At 40.0% G+C, this 14,111-nt stretch overlaps 3 protein-coding genes and 2 non-coding genes across 5 annotated transcripts; 2 read left to right on the top strand and 3 right to left on the bottom strand.

Annotated features, from left to right (window-relative positions):
• Positions 1 to 5,553: 5,553 nt before the first annotated feature.
• Positions 5,554 to 5,672, bottom strand: LOC129925452 (5S ribosomal RNA). Its single transcript, XR_008777218.1, has one exon. It is a non-coding gene; the product is annotated as a 5S ribosomal RNA (ribosomal RNA).
• Positions 5,673 to 6,282: 610 nt separating this feature from the next.
• On the bottom strand, positions 6,283 to 6,829 carry LOC129925104 (histone H2B, gonadal-like; the record flags this gene model as incomplete). Its single annotated transcript, XM_056023460.1, has 1 exon — positions 6,283 to 6,829. A coding segment is annotated over one exon (489 nt), but the record flags the coding sequence as incomplete, so codon positions are not given.
• A 128-nt stretch (positions 6,830 to 6,957) lies between these two features.
• Positions 6,958 to 7,344, top strand: LOC129925103 (histone H2A). Its single transcript, XM_056023458.1, has one exon. The coding sequence runs from the start codon at positions 6,958 to 6,960 to the stop codon at positions 7,342 to 7,344; it is 387 nt and encodes a 128-aa protein (XP_055879433.1).
• Positions 7,345 to 8,492: 1,148 nt separating this feature from the next.
• LOC129925102 (uncharacterized) lies at positions 8,493 to 13,860 on the top strand. The gene is made up of 4 exons (XM_056023457.1): positions 8,493 to 8,951; positions 9,585 to 9,878; positions 11,796 to 12,179; positions 13,349 to 13,860. Exons 1-4 carry the CDS (start codon positions 8,547 to 8,549, stop codon positions 13,796 to 13,798), a joined length of 1,533 nt encoding a protein of 510 aa, XP_055879432.1. The 5' UTR covers positions 8,493 to 8,546; the 3' UTR covers positions 13,799 to 13,860.
• On the bottom strand, positions 10,394 to 10,512 carry LOC129925513 (5S ribosomal RNA). Its single transcript, XR_008777278.1, has one exon. It is a non-coding gene; the product is annotated as a 5S ribosomal RNA (ribosomal RNA).
• Positions 13,861 to 14,111: the final 251 nt, after the last annotated feature.

Raw genomic sequence — 14,111 nt, 5'->3', positions numbered from 1 at the left:
GACACATTAGGAAGTAATATGTAAGCATGTAGTTTAAATATTGGACTATTAGTGTTAAGTTAAATTTTAATTTAGGTGATGGCCAGAGACTGTAGATGTATACTACGTAACCACTGCCTGCTACACAAGTAAATATCACACCATTACTGCGATGACTATATGACTTAACCACTGTCTGCTACACAAGTAAATATCACACCAGTACTGCGAGGACTATAGGACGTAACCACTACCTGCTACACAAGTAAATATCACTCCAGTACTGCGAGGACTATAGGACGTAACCACTTCCTGCTACACAAGTACATATCACACTAGTACTCCGGGTTCAAGAACATCTTGGTGGGCTCCTCTCCAGCCAATAAAACAAATTTAGTGTGTGACAAAAACAAAATGAGTAAACTAAATGTAAAGACATTCTTAAAAAAAAGTAATTATGTCATAACGTTTGATTCAGTTAGGACTGCATATAAGTAATAGTGTCTTAAAAGTCAATGTTTTTACAACTTTTTAACAGAGTTAAACTACTTAAAAGTGTTTCAAATGAACAAACAAATGTTCTTCTTAAGTTCTAATGTGGGCTCCAACTGGCCTTGAGGCATGGGCCCAAGCGTAATGAGCTCCTTCGCGCCATGGTGGCTACGCCACAGCTGTGGGCCCCTATTGCTTGTGGGCCCGGGTTCATTGAACCCCTTCGCGCCATGGATGTTACGCCACTGATCGTATGGTCTGAAAGGGCACTACCGGATCTCCACCCTTCGGGCAATTGTTACTGGAGATATCACACAATGTGTAGGCTATACGAATTTTTTTTACTTATGTTAACATTATTAACAATATAATATACTAGTCGACTCAGATTAGGCCAGATCTCTTTGGAAATAAGAGCTACAAAAGTTTTAACGTAAACAAATTAAACACGCGACTAGAATCTACTCAAGAGTTTAAACAAGACGTAAAGGAGAGATCACTCTCTTATTTCTGTGGATAGTCGTCCCACGAAAAAAAAACAAGAGGGGGGGGGGGGAGGTAGAACACGTTTACACAGCTCGCTATGGATGGCTGCGCGCTGGACTGTCAAACCCTGCCAGCTCCCATCCCCCTTCGTCTTGCGGGGGGGGGGGGGGGGGTTTGGACTAGGACCGGGGTCGGCAACCTGCGGCTCGCGAGCCACATGCGGCTCTTTGGAAGTGAAGCTGTGGCTCTTTAGTTAAACAAGCAAATATTATTTATTTGATCGAATTTTGGTAATCAAGATTATTAACAGCATTTTGTCAAAAGCACTCTACCATCGTCAGTTTAAAGAATTCTTAAACGAAATGGAGACTAATTATTCCGACCTCCTTCTTCCCCCCCCCAAAAAAAAAATTGCTATGACTTTCCAAATTTAAGTTGATGAAACGTTTTGCTTTGTGCTTGAGTGAAATAAATACATTTCTAGATGAAAAAGGCATTTATCACATCGAATTAGAGAACGACAAATAGTTGCAAAAATTTTATTTTATGATCGATATAACAGAAATGAAATGAGCTGAATCTAAAACTGCAAGGAAAGGGAAACCCAGCCTATGTTTTGGTAAAAGAATTGATTTGTTTTGTAAAAAAAAAATGAATTCTTTTTGCAGAAGAAATTCAGAGCGGTCAATTACTTTATTTTGAATGTCTAAAGTAGTATCGTTATAAAACCAATGCAACTTTTGACACGAATTACTTCAGCACTTATACAAAAATCAAAGATGAATTTCTTGACAGATTTGAGCAGTTTAAAACCAACAAAGCCTTTCTAGCATTTCTAGTACATCATCTCAACGCAAAAGTAACGAAATTCACATTCGACAATCTGGAATTGATACTGAATCTCTAGAAATTCAATTACCGGTAATGGATCTAAAAAAGTGAAGCTTTGTGGGGTGAAAAATTTACAGAGTTGAAAAGCAATTTAGAAGTCCAGAAATGTATGTACGTAACGCAACAAAATTGGACAGATTTAAAAGGAATGCCGCGAGTTGATTCGAAGCATGAAATAATATTCCACATGGCTACAGTGAGGTGAAAAAGTTGGCATTTGGATTGCTGACTATCTTTGGATCGACATATTATGTGCAAGCAAGCGTTCTCTTGTATGATTACAATTAACAGTAAAGTAAGAAGCCAAATTACAAATGAAAATTTAGAGTCGTATTTGAAACTAAAAACAAGTTATGAGCCAAATGTATTCTAACTTTCTAAAACCATGCAAGGCAAACGCTCCCATTGAATTGGTTTGCTCAATCGTTTGTTATTGAAGTACTATTTAAAGTTGTAAGTAAATTTTTACTTCTTTAGTTGTTACCGACAAAAAAAAGGTATTATCTAATAATGCCATATTTATATTATCTGATGTGTCAAAACGTTTGTCAGTCTGGAAAGCACTTTATCAGCAAACGCCAACCTGGATGATGAGGTAGACGTCCGCATTGCACGTGCCAGGGCTGCTTTTGGCAAACTTCAAGGACAAGTGTTACAACGGAGAGGACTCAGCATAGCCACAAAACTGAAAGTCTACAGGGCTGTGGTTCTCCCGTCACTCTTATTTACATCAGAGTCCTGGATCCTATATTCCGCCACACCAAAAAATTAAACTCCTTCCACCTACGCTGACTAAGGAGTATCCATAATGTGCGTTGGTCCGACCATATACCAGACACAGAAATCTTAAAGCTGTCCAACATGGCGACAGTGAAAAGGTTCCAACTTCGATGGGCGAGACATGTGGTCAGCATGCCAGACAATCGCCTTCCCAAACGACTTCTGTACGGGGAGTTGTGTGCATGAAAGCGCTCCCAGGGAGGTCAATACAAGCGCTACAAAGACACTCTCAAGAGCTCCTTCAAGGAATGCGATATCGACTTTCATGGCTGGGAAGCACTAGCTCTCAATCGCTCCTCATGGCATGAAGCTGTGAGTCTCGGAGTCTCAAGATTTGAAGCAAGAAGAGTGGCAAGAGTGAAAGAGCGCCGAACCAAGAAAAAGCTGAGAGAATAAGCAGGCCTACTGCAACTGACCAAACCTACCCATGCCACGTAAAGCCGGCTTTTTAAAGCGAGGATTGGACTTTAGAGTCATCTTCGAGTCAATAGGAAATGAGAAATGGGCTCATCTTCGATTACGAAGGAGGAGCTGTATATATATATGTGATTTGTTGTGAAAAACACTACTTATATATGAATTTTTTTTTCAATAAAAATTTTTTTGTGTGAGTACAAGAAAAAAAATTGTGGCTCTTTTTAAACTTTGAAATTTTGTAAATTGTAATTTTTGGCTCTTCCGACTCAAAAGGTTGCCGACCCCTGGACTAGGAAGTAAACTATCGTCAACTCTGAAGGAACATCCGAAACATGTAAAACAATTTACAAACAAACATTTTACAAACACTAAACAGCAGGGCCGGACATAAGCATTGTGGGGCCCTATTCGAAACGGATTTGGCGGGGCCAAGTTTGGGTAAGGAAGCGGAGAATAAGTGAAATTTAAGAGTTTGTATTAGAAAATAAATTCGTCTATCCATTTTATTCATTCTTTACTACGTACAGAATTACTTTACGAGCCCTACGTGTAGCAAAGTCATACAGCATATCATAATAATTTCTGTTTCCTACATAGATCACGCTCAATAGCAAGAATTAACAAATGTTTCAATCTATCTTTGAGAATGGTTGACCTCAAGTAATTCTTCATTAGTTTGAGACGCGAGAAGCTTCTTTCACCTGATGACACAATTACGGCTAATGCATAATGCCGTTTTTATTAATAGCGCGTAGGATTGGCGTTTTCCAGATTGAATGACACCCCAAAATGACATTTTTTAAATATATATTTCCGTATATTTTAAGGACTTTTTCGAATATTTTGCAATTTCGGGAGATTTCCAGGAGCTCCTGGTAAATCGACAGGAGGACTCGGGAAATCTGTTTTAAGTTATAAAATGGTTTAATTTAATAATTTATACATCTTGAATTAGCGCGGGCTCCATGAAAGTGCGGATCCTTCGGTCGCATAGGTTGCAGTGGCCTAAGACGGCCCTGCAAAGTAGCGGCGTATGCTACGCCGCCGGTCGACTAGTATATATATATTATTCTCTTCTTCCCTCAACAGTTTAAACAAGAAGTAAAGGAAAGATCACTCTCTTATTTCTGAGGATAGTCCACGAGAAAACAAGAGGTGTGGGGGGGGGGGAGAGAACACGTAGTCACAAAATAGCAGGGCAGGACCATTGTAACCAAGAAATATCACTCTTTTGTTGTTTTTTATTTCTACCTCACGTTTAAAAAAAAAAGGGGGGGGGGAGGAAGTAATGTACTCTGTAGTAACCAGTGGCGTAGCCAGGGTGTTTGATGCCCAGTGCGGCATCTCCTCTTGATGCCCCCTAGGATATAAAACAGCGAAAATACGTTATTATACCTTAATAAATTATACTACAAATAAATAGTACGATCTTTCCACAAATGCCTAGATAGTGAAACGCATCTTTGATTGGTATACATTCCTGATCAACTTAATTAAGTCTGAAAAAACTTTGCTCGCATTTAGCCACACAAAAATCTGATAATGCTAGCAGAAGAGAATCTTGGACATCATTCTTTTTCTCTCAAAGCAGAAGTTGGCATTCAAAAAGAATCACGAATATCTAGACAATATTTAGAAATGAATCAGCTAGTGGCATTCTAGATGATGTCTTGTTATTTTTTTTAACCTCAAGATTTCAAACAGGTCCTTGTTCGAGAAGTTAAAAGGTTTCTGAAGAAATTGCGACAAACTGTGGAAGATTGATTTCAATCTGAGGATTCAATAGTTGGGATAGAGACAAAATTTATATTCACCTACCACATCATGAAATGATCATATCGGGTGATTGTTTCTTGAACTATCACATCCAAGTAAGAATAAATGTCAATCCGTAGCTCGTTCTTATGTGTTTATACAAAATCTTTTTCGCTTGACTTCTATTTATCGTGGCCAATACGTCTTTGAATAATAATAATGTCTTCAGCGTTGCCCCTCCGACTAGAAGTTATCGATGTTTTTAATGTTTTCCATTTAAGTGAGCAGACTCGAATTAAAGATAATTGTCTCGAACGCTGCATCTCACACCTCTCAAGAAAACACCGGCCCTTATCAGGGCCATCCCAAATTTTCACGAATAAGCTTGAGTCAAATGCATGTATAATGCCAACCTTATGACACAGCCAAATAATTATTTTTAATTTATTTCTATTAGCTCGCTCTGTACTTTTCCTACATGTGTTTAGCCCATTTGTTTTAATTATACATCAACGTTGATTTTGCAAAAAGTTATTAGATCTTCAATAGCAGTAGTATAAATTAAGTATGCTATTCCTAGTGATTTAATTCACAGCCGTTATTATTATTATTATTATTATTATTATTAAAGCTATACAATTACTCGGCTTGATTTTAGAAAACAAAATAGCCCTAATCTTAAAAATAAGAAGTAAAAGAAAATGCGGCATAATATGTAGAAAATGATAAATAATTAAAAAAAAAAAAAAAAAAAGTCTACAACACGTGGTGTTCCCAAGCGGTCACCCATCTAAGTACTAACCACGCCCGACGTTGCTTGACTTCGGTGATCGGACGAGAACCGGTATTTTCAACGTGGTATGGCCATAGACACATTCTGGGAGATTCGATATGTATATATAGTTATTTTTTTTTTTATACTTTTTGTTTGTTTCGGTGTTATTGTGCAAGGTTGAGTGATAAGTTAATATTGATGGCCTACCAGAAAATTCAAAGTAAACACTCTTTCTTTTCCAACCCAACTGCTGTATATATATATATATATATTTTCAACCTCTCCGCTTTCTCTCAGCACATTTTTTTTTTTTTTTTGGGTCTATTTTAAGCGTTCGCTTTCTGATTGGTCGTACTCGGCGCGGTCGTCTGCTATTGCTACTAGATTAAAAAAAAAAAAAGAATTACCGCCAAGCTCTCGCTATTGTGAACGTGAAGAGGAATGACTGGCGTAATGTTATGTGTTGTGTTCTTCTATCCTTTGTCATGTATGTACAATTTATAAACGTTTAGTATTACTCTAGTATTATTTTTCTTTCCTATCACTAACAAAAGTAATTCGTCCCGCTATTTATTACAATAAAGGACATATTTTGCACGCTTGTTTTATTGATGCAATAATTCATAATAACCAGTCAGAAAGAATACAACAAACTAGTCTCATTTAGATTGTGCATTACTCAAGCATAATTGTGAAGTAATTGGAGGCCCTAAAAAGGGCCGTTGTGTGGGGAGGGAAAAAAAAAAGGGTGGATGGGAGGCTGCTTTATTTGCTGGTGGTGTACTTGGTGACTGCCTTGGTACCCTCACTGACAGCGTGCTTGGCCAGCTCACCAGGAAGTAGGAGACGGACGGCAGTCTGAATCTCCCTAGATGTGATGGTGCTGCGTTTGTTGTAGTGAGCCAAACGGCTAGCCTCGGCTGAGATGCGCTCAAAGATGTCATTCACAAAAGAGTTCATGATTGACATGGCCTTTGAGGAGATACCAGTGTCAGGGTGCACTTGTTTCAACACTTTGTAAATGTAGATGCTGTAGCTTTCCTTTCTCCTCCTCTTCTTCTTCTTATCGCCGGTGCGTACGGCTTTAGCCTTGCCGGCTTTCTTGGCTCCCTTTGACGATACTTTGGGTGGCATGGTTTTCGATCTGTGCGTGATACACAAAACTGAGTGGGACTGACGAAGCGGTCGCTTTATATACGAAACGGCGTGGAAATCGGGCGAGTACGCGACAGAGTACGAGCGCGTTGGACCAATCGGAGCGCTGCTTTCTCACTAACCGAAAGTCCGCTCGATTTCGTATAAAATGGGTCGAGCGGCGCGCTGATGTCTCACTCGCATATTTCTGTGTGCGCTTGTTTCATCTCTACCTACACAATAAGAAAATGTCCGGACGCGGTAAAGGAGGCAAAGTTAAAGGCAAGTCCAAGTCTCGTTCATCCCGGGCTGGACTTCAGTTTCCAGTCGGTCGTATCCATCGTCTGTTGAGAAAGGGGAACTATGCTGAGCGTGTTGGTGCCGGCGCCCCTGTTTACCTCGCTGCAGTGCTCGAGTATTTGGCTGCCGAAGTTCTCGAGTTGGCTGGCAACGCTGCCAGAGACAACAAGAAGACAAGAATCATTCCCCGTCACCTCCAGCTGGCCATCAGAAACGACGAGGAGTTGAACAAACTTCTGTCTGGCGTCACCATCGCTCAGGGTGGTGTCTTGCCCAACATCCAAGCCGTACTTCTGCCCAAGAAGTCTCAAAAGACACCAGGTGGCAAGGCATAAATCGTCATTCAACACCACTCCCACCCAAGTCACCCCAACAACACACTGTCCTTTTCAGGACAACCTCCACATATTTCAAAATTAGCTTTGACGTTCACAAACAAACGAGCTGTTACATTTGTTTATTTTATCTGTAGTTAGACATTATTATTTACATATGCAGGTCGCAACTGAGTTTGCACTGCGCTCACCCATTGCCATAATTTTTTTCCCAATTATTATTTCGCATTACTATTATGCTTACACATTTTTTTTTTTAAATTATCTGTACGCATTAACTCTTACACATTGGCTATAAGGCAGATGTTTCATTCGTTAATTACTTAGTTCGTTTAATCAAGTCACTTACTTAGATGTTGATGAATAAAAATTAATTAGTTTAAGATAATAAGGCTTGGCTACTAATAGCGAATCTGTACTTCTATGCTGCGTTTCAAACTGTGACATTACATTAAGAAACTAATAATACATTTATGCACAAGAAAAGAAACACCATCAGTTTTGTTTTGGTTTTTAATATCTAACTTTCAAAAAAAAAAAAAAAAAAAAGGAAAAAATCCCCACCACACATTTTTTTTGGTGTTTAGTTGATTTTTAAAAAAAAACACACACATACACACACATACACACAAATAAATTAATATCGATAATCAACAACTTAAAATGTGGGGGGAAAAAAATCACAGAATTAAAATTGGCGCAAACTTCAATCAATGCAAACTAAAACTAGGCCAACCGAGTACAGAACGAATGTACCAATCAGAACGAGGAGCCTCTAGAGATAAACCAATGAATGATGAATGGAGAAAAGAATACAACAAGTTGGCCTCAATAAAGTGAACGTGGTGATAATGTTTTTCTTTTTCCTGTAAATAACATCACTGATTCGTCTAAACATCTCTGTTTTCGTTCCTTTAGCTCTATCAAAGACAATATTTATTCCTTTTCATTATCATACAAGGAATTTTGTGGTGGGAAAAAAAAAAAAAAAGTTCTTACTATCAGTACCGCGGCGATATAGTTTGTTTTCGAGACGCAGCGAGCCGCGTTCAGAATGTAACGTCCAATCAAGAAACGATGTTCACGGATAGACCAATCGTTGTGCACAGGTCTAAATCTGCGCTGACGCTGCCCTATATAAGCTTGACTCGGTCGCGCGCTGAGACATTCTTGATCTCAATCAAGTCGCTCGAAACTTCGCAATGGCTAGAACCAAGCAAACCGCTCGTAAATCCACTGGTGGTAAGGCACCACGTAAACAGCTGGCCACAAAGGCTGCAAGGAAATCAGCACCAGCTACCGGAGGTGTTAAGAAGCCCCATCGTTACAGGCCCGGCACTGTCGCCCTGAGAGAAATCCGTCGTTACCAGAAGAGCACTGAGCTTCTGATCCGCAAACTGCCATTCCAACGTTTGGTCCGTGAGATCGCTCAAGATTTCAAGACTGACCTGCGCTTCCAGAGCTCTGCAGTTATGGCTCTCCAAGAGGCTAGCGAGGCTTACCTTGTCGGTCTCTTTGAAGATACCAACTTGTGTGCCATCCACGCCAAGCGTGTCACAATCATGCCCAAAGACATCCAGCTTGCCAGACGTATTCGTGGTGAGCGTGCTTAAACAAACTCCTCCCTCTTTGCCCCAAACCAGCTATCAACGGTCCTTTTTAGGACCAACACATATTCCTAAATTAGCTTTTGAGTTGACGTTATATAATTTATTGCCACCACCGTAGCTATAATATGTATACATTTTGCATGAGTGGTAAAAGAAAAAAAAACAAAAACGTACACATACCGTTGTTGGCGTTGTATATTTTTTTGCTGCCCCTCTATGGCATTTCCTTCTAATAGACCCATATATCTATTTATTAAAAGTTACAATGTTTTATTAGAGACAAAACAAAATTAAACTTGTTGGTGTTTTGCAACAAGATACGAATAACATTATATTGAAAACTACGTTTGATGGGTATAAATCGTTGAGAAAGAACTCTTCCTATTCGGGTGGGAGTGGGAGAACTATTTTTGTTGTTGTTTGGATGAGAGGGAGGGAGGGGAAAGGTAGAGTAGTTCTTTGGTACGGTAGTGATTCATTCGTGAATGTAAGCGCCCTGAAGCTACAACCTGATTGGTTCCCATTAGTGGACTGTAGTGCGAGGAGTAACCAATCGACAATCGACGTCCGCCACGTTGAGTGAGCCAAGCGCGTCGTCAGTATAAATAGAAGTGTGCCCGCGTCGTTCAGTCAGTCGATTCGGTAAAAATCTTCTACATCAACATGTCTGGACGTGGTAAAGGTGGAAAGGGCTTAGGCAAAGGAGGCGCCAAGCGTCACCGCAAAGTATTGCGTGATAACATCCAGGGTATCACTAAGCCTGCCATCCGTCGTCTTGCTCGCAGAGGTGGTGTCAAACGTATCTCTGGTCTGATCTATGAAGAAACCAGAGGTGTCCTAAAGGTTTTCCTTGAAAATGTCATCAGGGATGCCGTCACCTACACTGAGCATGCCAAGAGGAAGACTGTCACTGCTATGGATGTGGTCTACGCATTGAAACGCCAAGGACGTACCCTGTACGGCTTTGGTGGTTAAACCATCTCGAACGCTGCATCTCACACCTCTCAAGAAAACACCGGCCCTTATCAGGGCCATCCCAAATTTTCACGAATAAGCTTGAGTCAAATGCATGTATAATGCCAACCTTATGACACAGCCAAATAATTATTTTTAATTTATTTCTATTAGCTCGCTCTGTACTTTTCCTACATGTGTTTAGCCCATTTGTTTTAATTATACATCAACGTTGATTTTGCAAAAAGTTATTAGATCTTCAATAGCAGTAGTATAAATTAAGTATGCTATTCCTAGTGATTTAATTCACAGCCGTTATTATTATTATTATTATTATTATTATTATTATTATTATTATTAAAGCTATACAATTACTCGGCTTGATTTTAGAAAACAAAATAGCCCTAATCTTAAAAATAAGAAGTAAAAGAAAATGCGGCATAATATGTAGAAAATGATAAATAATTAAAAAAAAAAAAAAAAAAAGTCTACAACACGTGGTGTTCCCAAGCGGTCACCCATCTAAGTACTAACCACGCCCGACGTTGCTTGACTTCGGTGATCGGACGAGAACCGGTATTTTCAACGTGGTATGGCCGTAGACACATTCTGGGAGATTCGGTATGTATATATAGTTATTTTTTTTTTTATACTTTTTGTTTGTTTCGGTGTTATTGTGCAAGGTTGAGTGATAAGTTAATATTGATGGCCTACCAGAAAATTCAAAGTAAACACTCTTTCTTTTCCAACCCAACTGCTGTATATATATATATATATATTTTCAACCTCTCCGCTTTCTCTCAGCACATTTTTTTTTTTTTTTTTGGGTCTATTTTAAGCGTTCGCTTTCTGATTGGTCGTACTCGGCGCGGTCGTCTGCTATTGCTACTAGATTAAAAAAAAAAAAAGAATTACCGCCAAGCTCTCGCTATTGTGAACGTGAAGAGGAATGACTGGCGTAATGTTATGTGTTGTGTTCTTCTATCCTTTGTCATGTATGTACAATTTATAAACGTTTAGTATTACTCTAGTATTATTTTTCTTTCCTATCACTAACAAAAGTAATTCGTCCCGCTATTTATTACAATAAAGGACATATTTTGCACGCTTGTTTTATTGATGCAATAATTCATAATAACCAGTCAGAAAGAATACAACAAACTAGTCTCATTTAGATTGTGCATTACTCAAGCATAATTGTGAAGTAATTGGAGGCCCTAAAAAGGGCCGTTGTGTGGGGAGGGAAAAAAAAAAGGGTGGATGGGAGGCTGCTTTATTTGCTGGTGGTGTACTTGGTGACTGCCTTGGTACCCTCACTGACAGCGTGCTTGGCCAGCTCACCAGGAAGTAGGAGACGGACGGCAGTCTGAATCTCCCTAGATGTGATGGTGCTGCGTTTGTTGTAGTGAGCCAAACGGCTAGCCTCGGCTGAGATGCGCTCAAAGATGTCATTCACAAAAGAGTTCATGATTGACATGGCCTTTGAGGAGATACCAGTGTCAGGGTGCACTTGTTTCAACACTTTGTAAATGTAGATGCTGTAGCTTTCCTTTCTCCTCCTCTTCTTCTTCTTATCGCCGGTGCGTACGGCTTTAGCCTTGCCGGCTTTCTTGGCTCCCTTTGACGATACTTTGGGTGGCATGGTTTTCGATCTGTGCGTGATACACAAAACTGAGTGGGACTGACGAAGCGGTCGCTTTATATACGAAACGGCGTGGAAATCGGGCGAGTACGCGACAGAGTACGAGCGCGTTGGACCAATCGGAGCGCTGCTTTCTCACTAACCGAAAGTCCGCTCGATTTCGTATAAAATGGGTCGAGCGGCGCGCTGATGTCTCACTCGCATATTTCTGTGTGCGCTTGTTTCATCTCTACCTACACAATAAGAAAATGTCCGGACGCGGTAAAGGAGGCAAAGTTAAAGGCAAGTCCAAGTCTCGTTCATCCCGGGCTGGACTTCAGTTTCCAGTCGGTCGTATCCATCGTCTGTTGAGAAAGGGGAACTATGCTGAGCGTGTTGGTGCCGGCGCCCCTGTTTACCTCGCTGCAGTGCTCGAGTATTTGGCTGCCGAAGTTCTCGAGTTGGCTGGCAACGCTGCCAGAGACAACAAGAAGACAAGAATCATTCCCCGTCACCTCCAGCTGGCCATCAGAAACGACGAGGAGTTGAACAAACTTCTGTCTGGCGTCACCATCGCTCAGGGTGGTGTCTTGCCCAACATCCAAGCCGTACTTCTGCCCAAGAAGTCTCAAAAGACACCAGGTGGCAAGGCATAAATCGTCATTCAACACCACTCCCACCCAAGTCACCCCAACAACACACTGTCCTTTTCAGGACAACCTCCACATATTTCAAAATTAGCTTTGACGTTCACAAACAAACGAGCTGTTACATTTGTTTATTTTATCTGTAGTTAGACATTATTATTTACATATGCAGGTCGCAACTGAGTTTGCACTGCGCTCACCCATTGCCATAATTTTTTTCCCAATTATTATTTCGCATTACTATTATGCTTACACATTTTTTTTTTTAAATTATCTGTACGCATTAACTCTTACACATTGGCTATAAGGCAGATGTTTCATTCGTTAATTACTTAGTTCGTTTAATCAAGTCACTTACTTAGATGTTGATGAATAAAAATTAATTAGTTTAAGATAATAAGGCTTGGCTACTAATAGCGAATCTGTACTTCTATGCTGCGTTTCAAACTGTGACATTACATTAAGAAACTAATAATACATTTATGCACAAGAAAAGAAACACCATCAGTTTTGTTTTGGTTTTTAATATCTAACTTTCAAAAAAAAAAAAAAAAAAAAGGAAAAAATCCCCACCACACATTTTTTTTGGTGTTTAGTTGATTTTTAAAAAAAAACACACACATACACACACATACACACAAATAAATTAATATCGATAATCAACAACTTAAAATGTGGGGGGAAAAAAATCACAGAATTAAAATTGGCGCAAACTTCAATCAATGCAAACTAAAACTAGGCCAACCGAGTACAGAACGAATGTACCAATCAGAACGAGGAGCCTCTAGAGATAAACCAATGAATGATGAATGGAGAAAAGAATACAACAAGTTGGCCTCAATAAAGTGAACGTGGTGATAATGTTTTTCTTTTTCCTGTAAATAACATCACTGATTCGTCTAAACATCTCTGTTTTCGTTCCTTTAGCTCTATCAAAGACAATATTTATTCCTTTTCATTATCATACAAGGAATTTTGTGGTGGGAAAAAAAAAAAAAAAGTTCTTACTATCAGTACCGCGGCGATATAGTTTGTTTTCGAGACGCAGCGAGCCGCGTTCAGAATGTAACGTCCAATCAAGAAACGATGTTCACGGATAGACCAATCGTTGTGCACAGGTCTAAATCTGCGCTGACGCTGCCCTATATAAGCTTGACTCGGTCGCGCGCTGAGACATTCTTGATCTCAATCAAGTCGCTCGAAACTTCGCAATGGCTAGAACCAAGCAAACCGCTCGTAAATCCACTGGTGGTAAGGCACCACGTAAACAGCTGGCCACAAAGGCTGCAAGGAAATCAGCACCAGCTACCGGAGGTGTTAAGAAGCCCCATCGTTACAGGCCCGGCACTGTCGCCCTGAGAGAAATCCGTCGTTACCAGAAGAGCACTGAGCTTCTGATCCGCAAACTGCCATTCCAACGTTTGGTCCGTGAGATCGCTCAAGATTTCAAGACTGACCTGCGCTTCCAGAGCTCTGCAGTTATGGCTCTCCAAGAGGCTAGCGAGGCTTACCTTGTCGGTCTCTTTGAAGATACCAACTTGTGTGCCATCCACGCCAAGCGTGTCACAATCATGCCCAAAGACATCCAGCTTGCCAGACGTATTCGTGGTGAGCGTGCTTAAACAAACTCCTCCCTCTTTGCCCCAAACCAGCTATCAACGGTCCTTTTTAGGACCAACACATATTCCTAAATTAGCTTTTGAGTTGACGTTATATAATTTATTGCCACCACCGTAGCTATAATATGTATACATTTTGCATGAGTGGTAAAAGAAAAAAAAACAAAAACGTACACATACCGTTGTTGGCGTTGTATATTTTTTTGCTGCCCCTCTATGGCATTTCCTTCTAATAGACCCATATATCTATTTATTAAAAGTTACAATGTTTTATTAGAGACAAAACAAAATTAAACTTGTTGGTGTTTTGCAACAA

This window comes from Biomphalaria glabrata, chromosome 3 (genome assembly GCF_947242115.1).
Source record: "Biomphalaria glabrata chromosome 3, xgBioGlab47.1, whole genome shotgun sequence".
NCBI lineage: Eukaryota > Metazoa > Mollusca > Gastropoda > Planorbidae > Biomphalaria > Biomphalaria glabrata.
Note: the sequence above shows the minus strand (reverse complement) of the source record. Positions and strands in the feature narration are given on the sequence as shown.

Excerpts from the sequence above, each read along its gene's own strand:
- LOC129925103 (XM_056023458.1), top strand. The coding sequence starts at position 6,958 with ATGTCCGGACGCGGTAAAGGAGGCAAAGTTAAAGGCAAGTCCAAGTCT.
- LOC129925102 (XM_056023457.1), top strand. The coding sequence starts at position 8,547 with ATGGCTAGAACCAAGCAAACCGCTCGTAAATCCACTGGTGGTAAGGCA. Across the intron at positions 8,952-9,584 it reads GACGTATTCGTGGTGAGCGT|TCAGTCGATTCGGTAAAAAT; the intron begins GCTTAAACAAAC and ends CGCGTCGTTCAG. Across the intron at positions 12,180-13,348 it reads AAAAGACACCAGGTGGCAAG|GACATTCTTGATCTCAATCA; the intron begins GCATAAATCGTC and ends GTCGCGCGCTGA.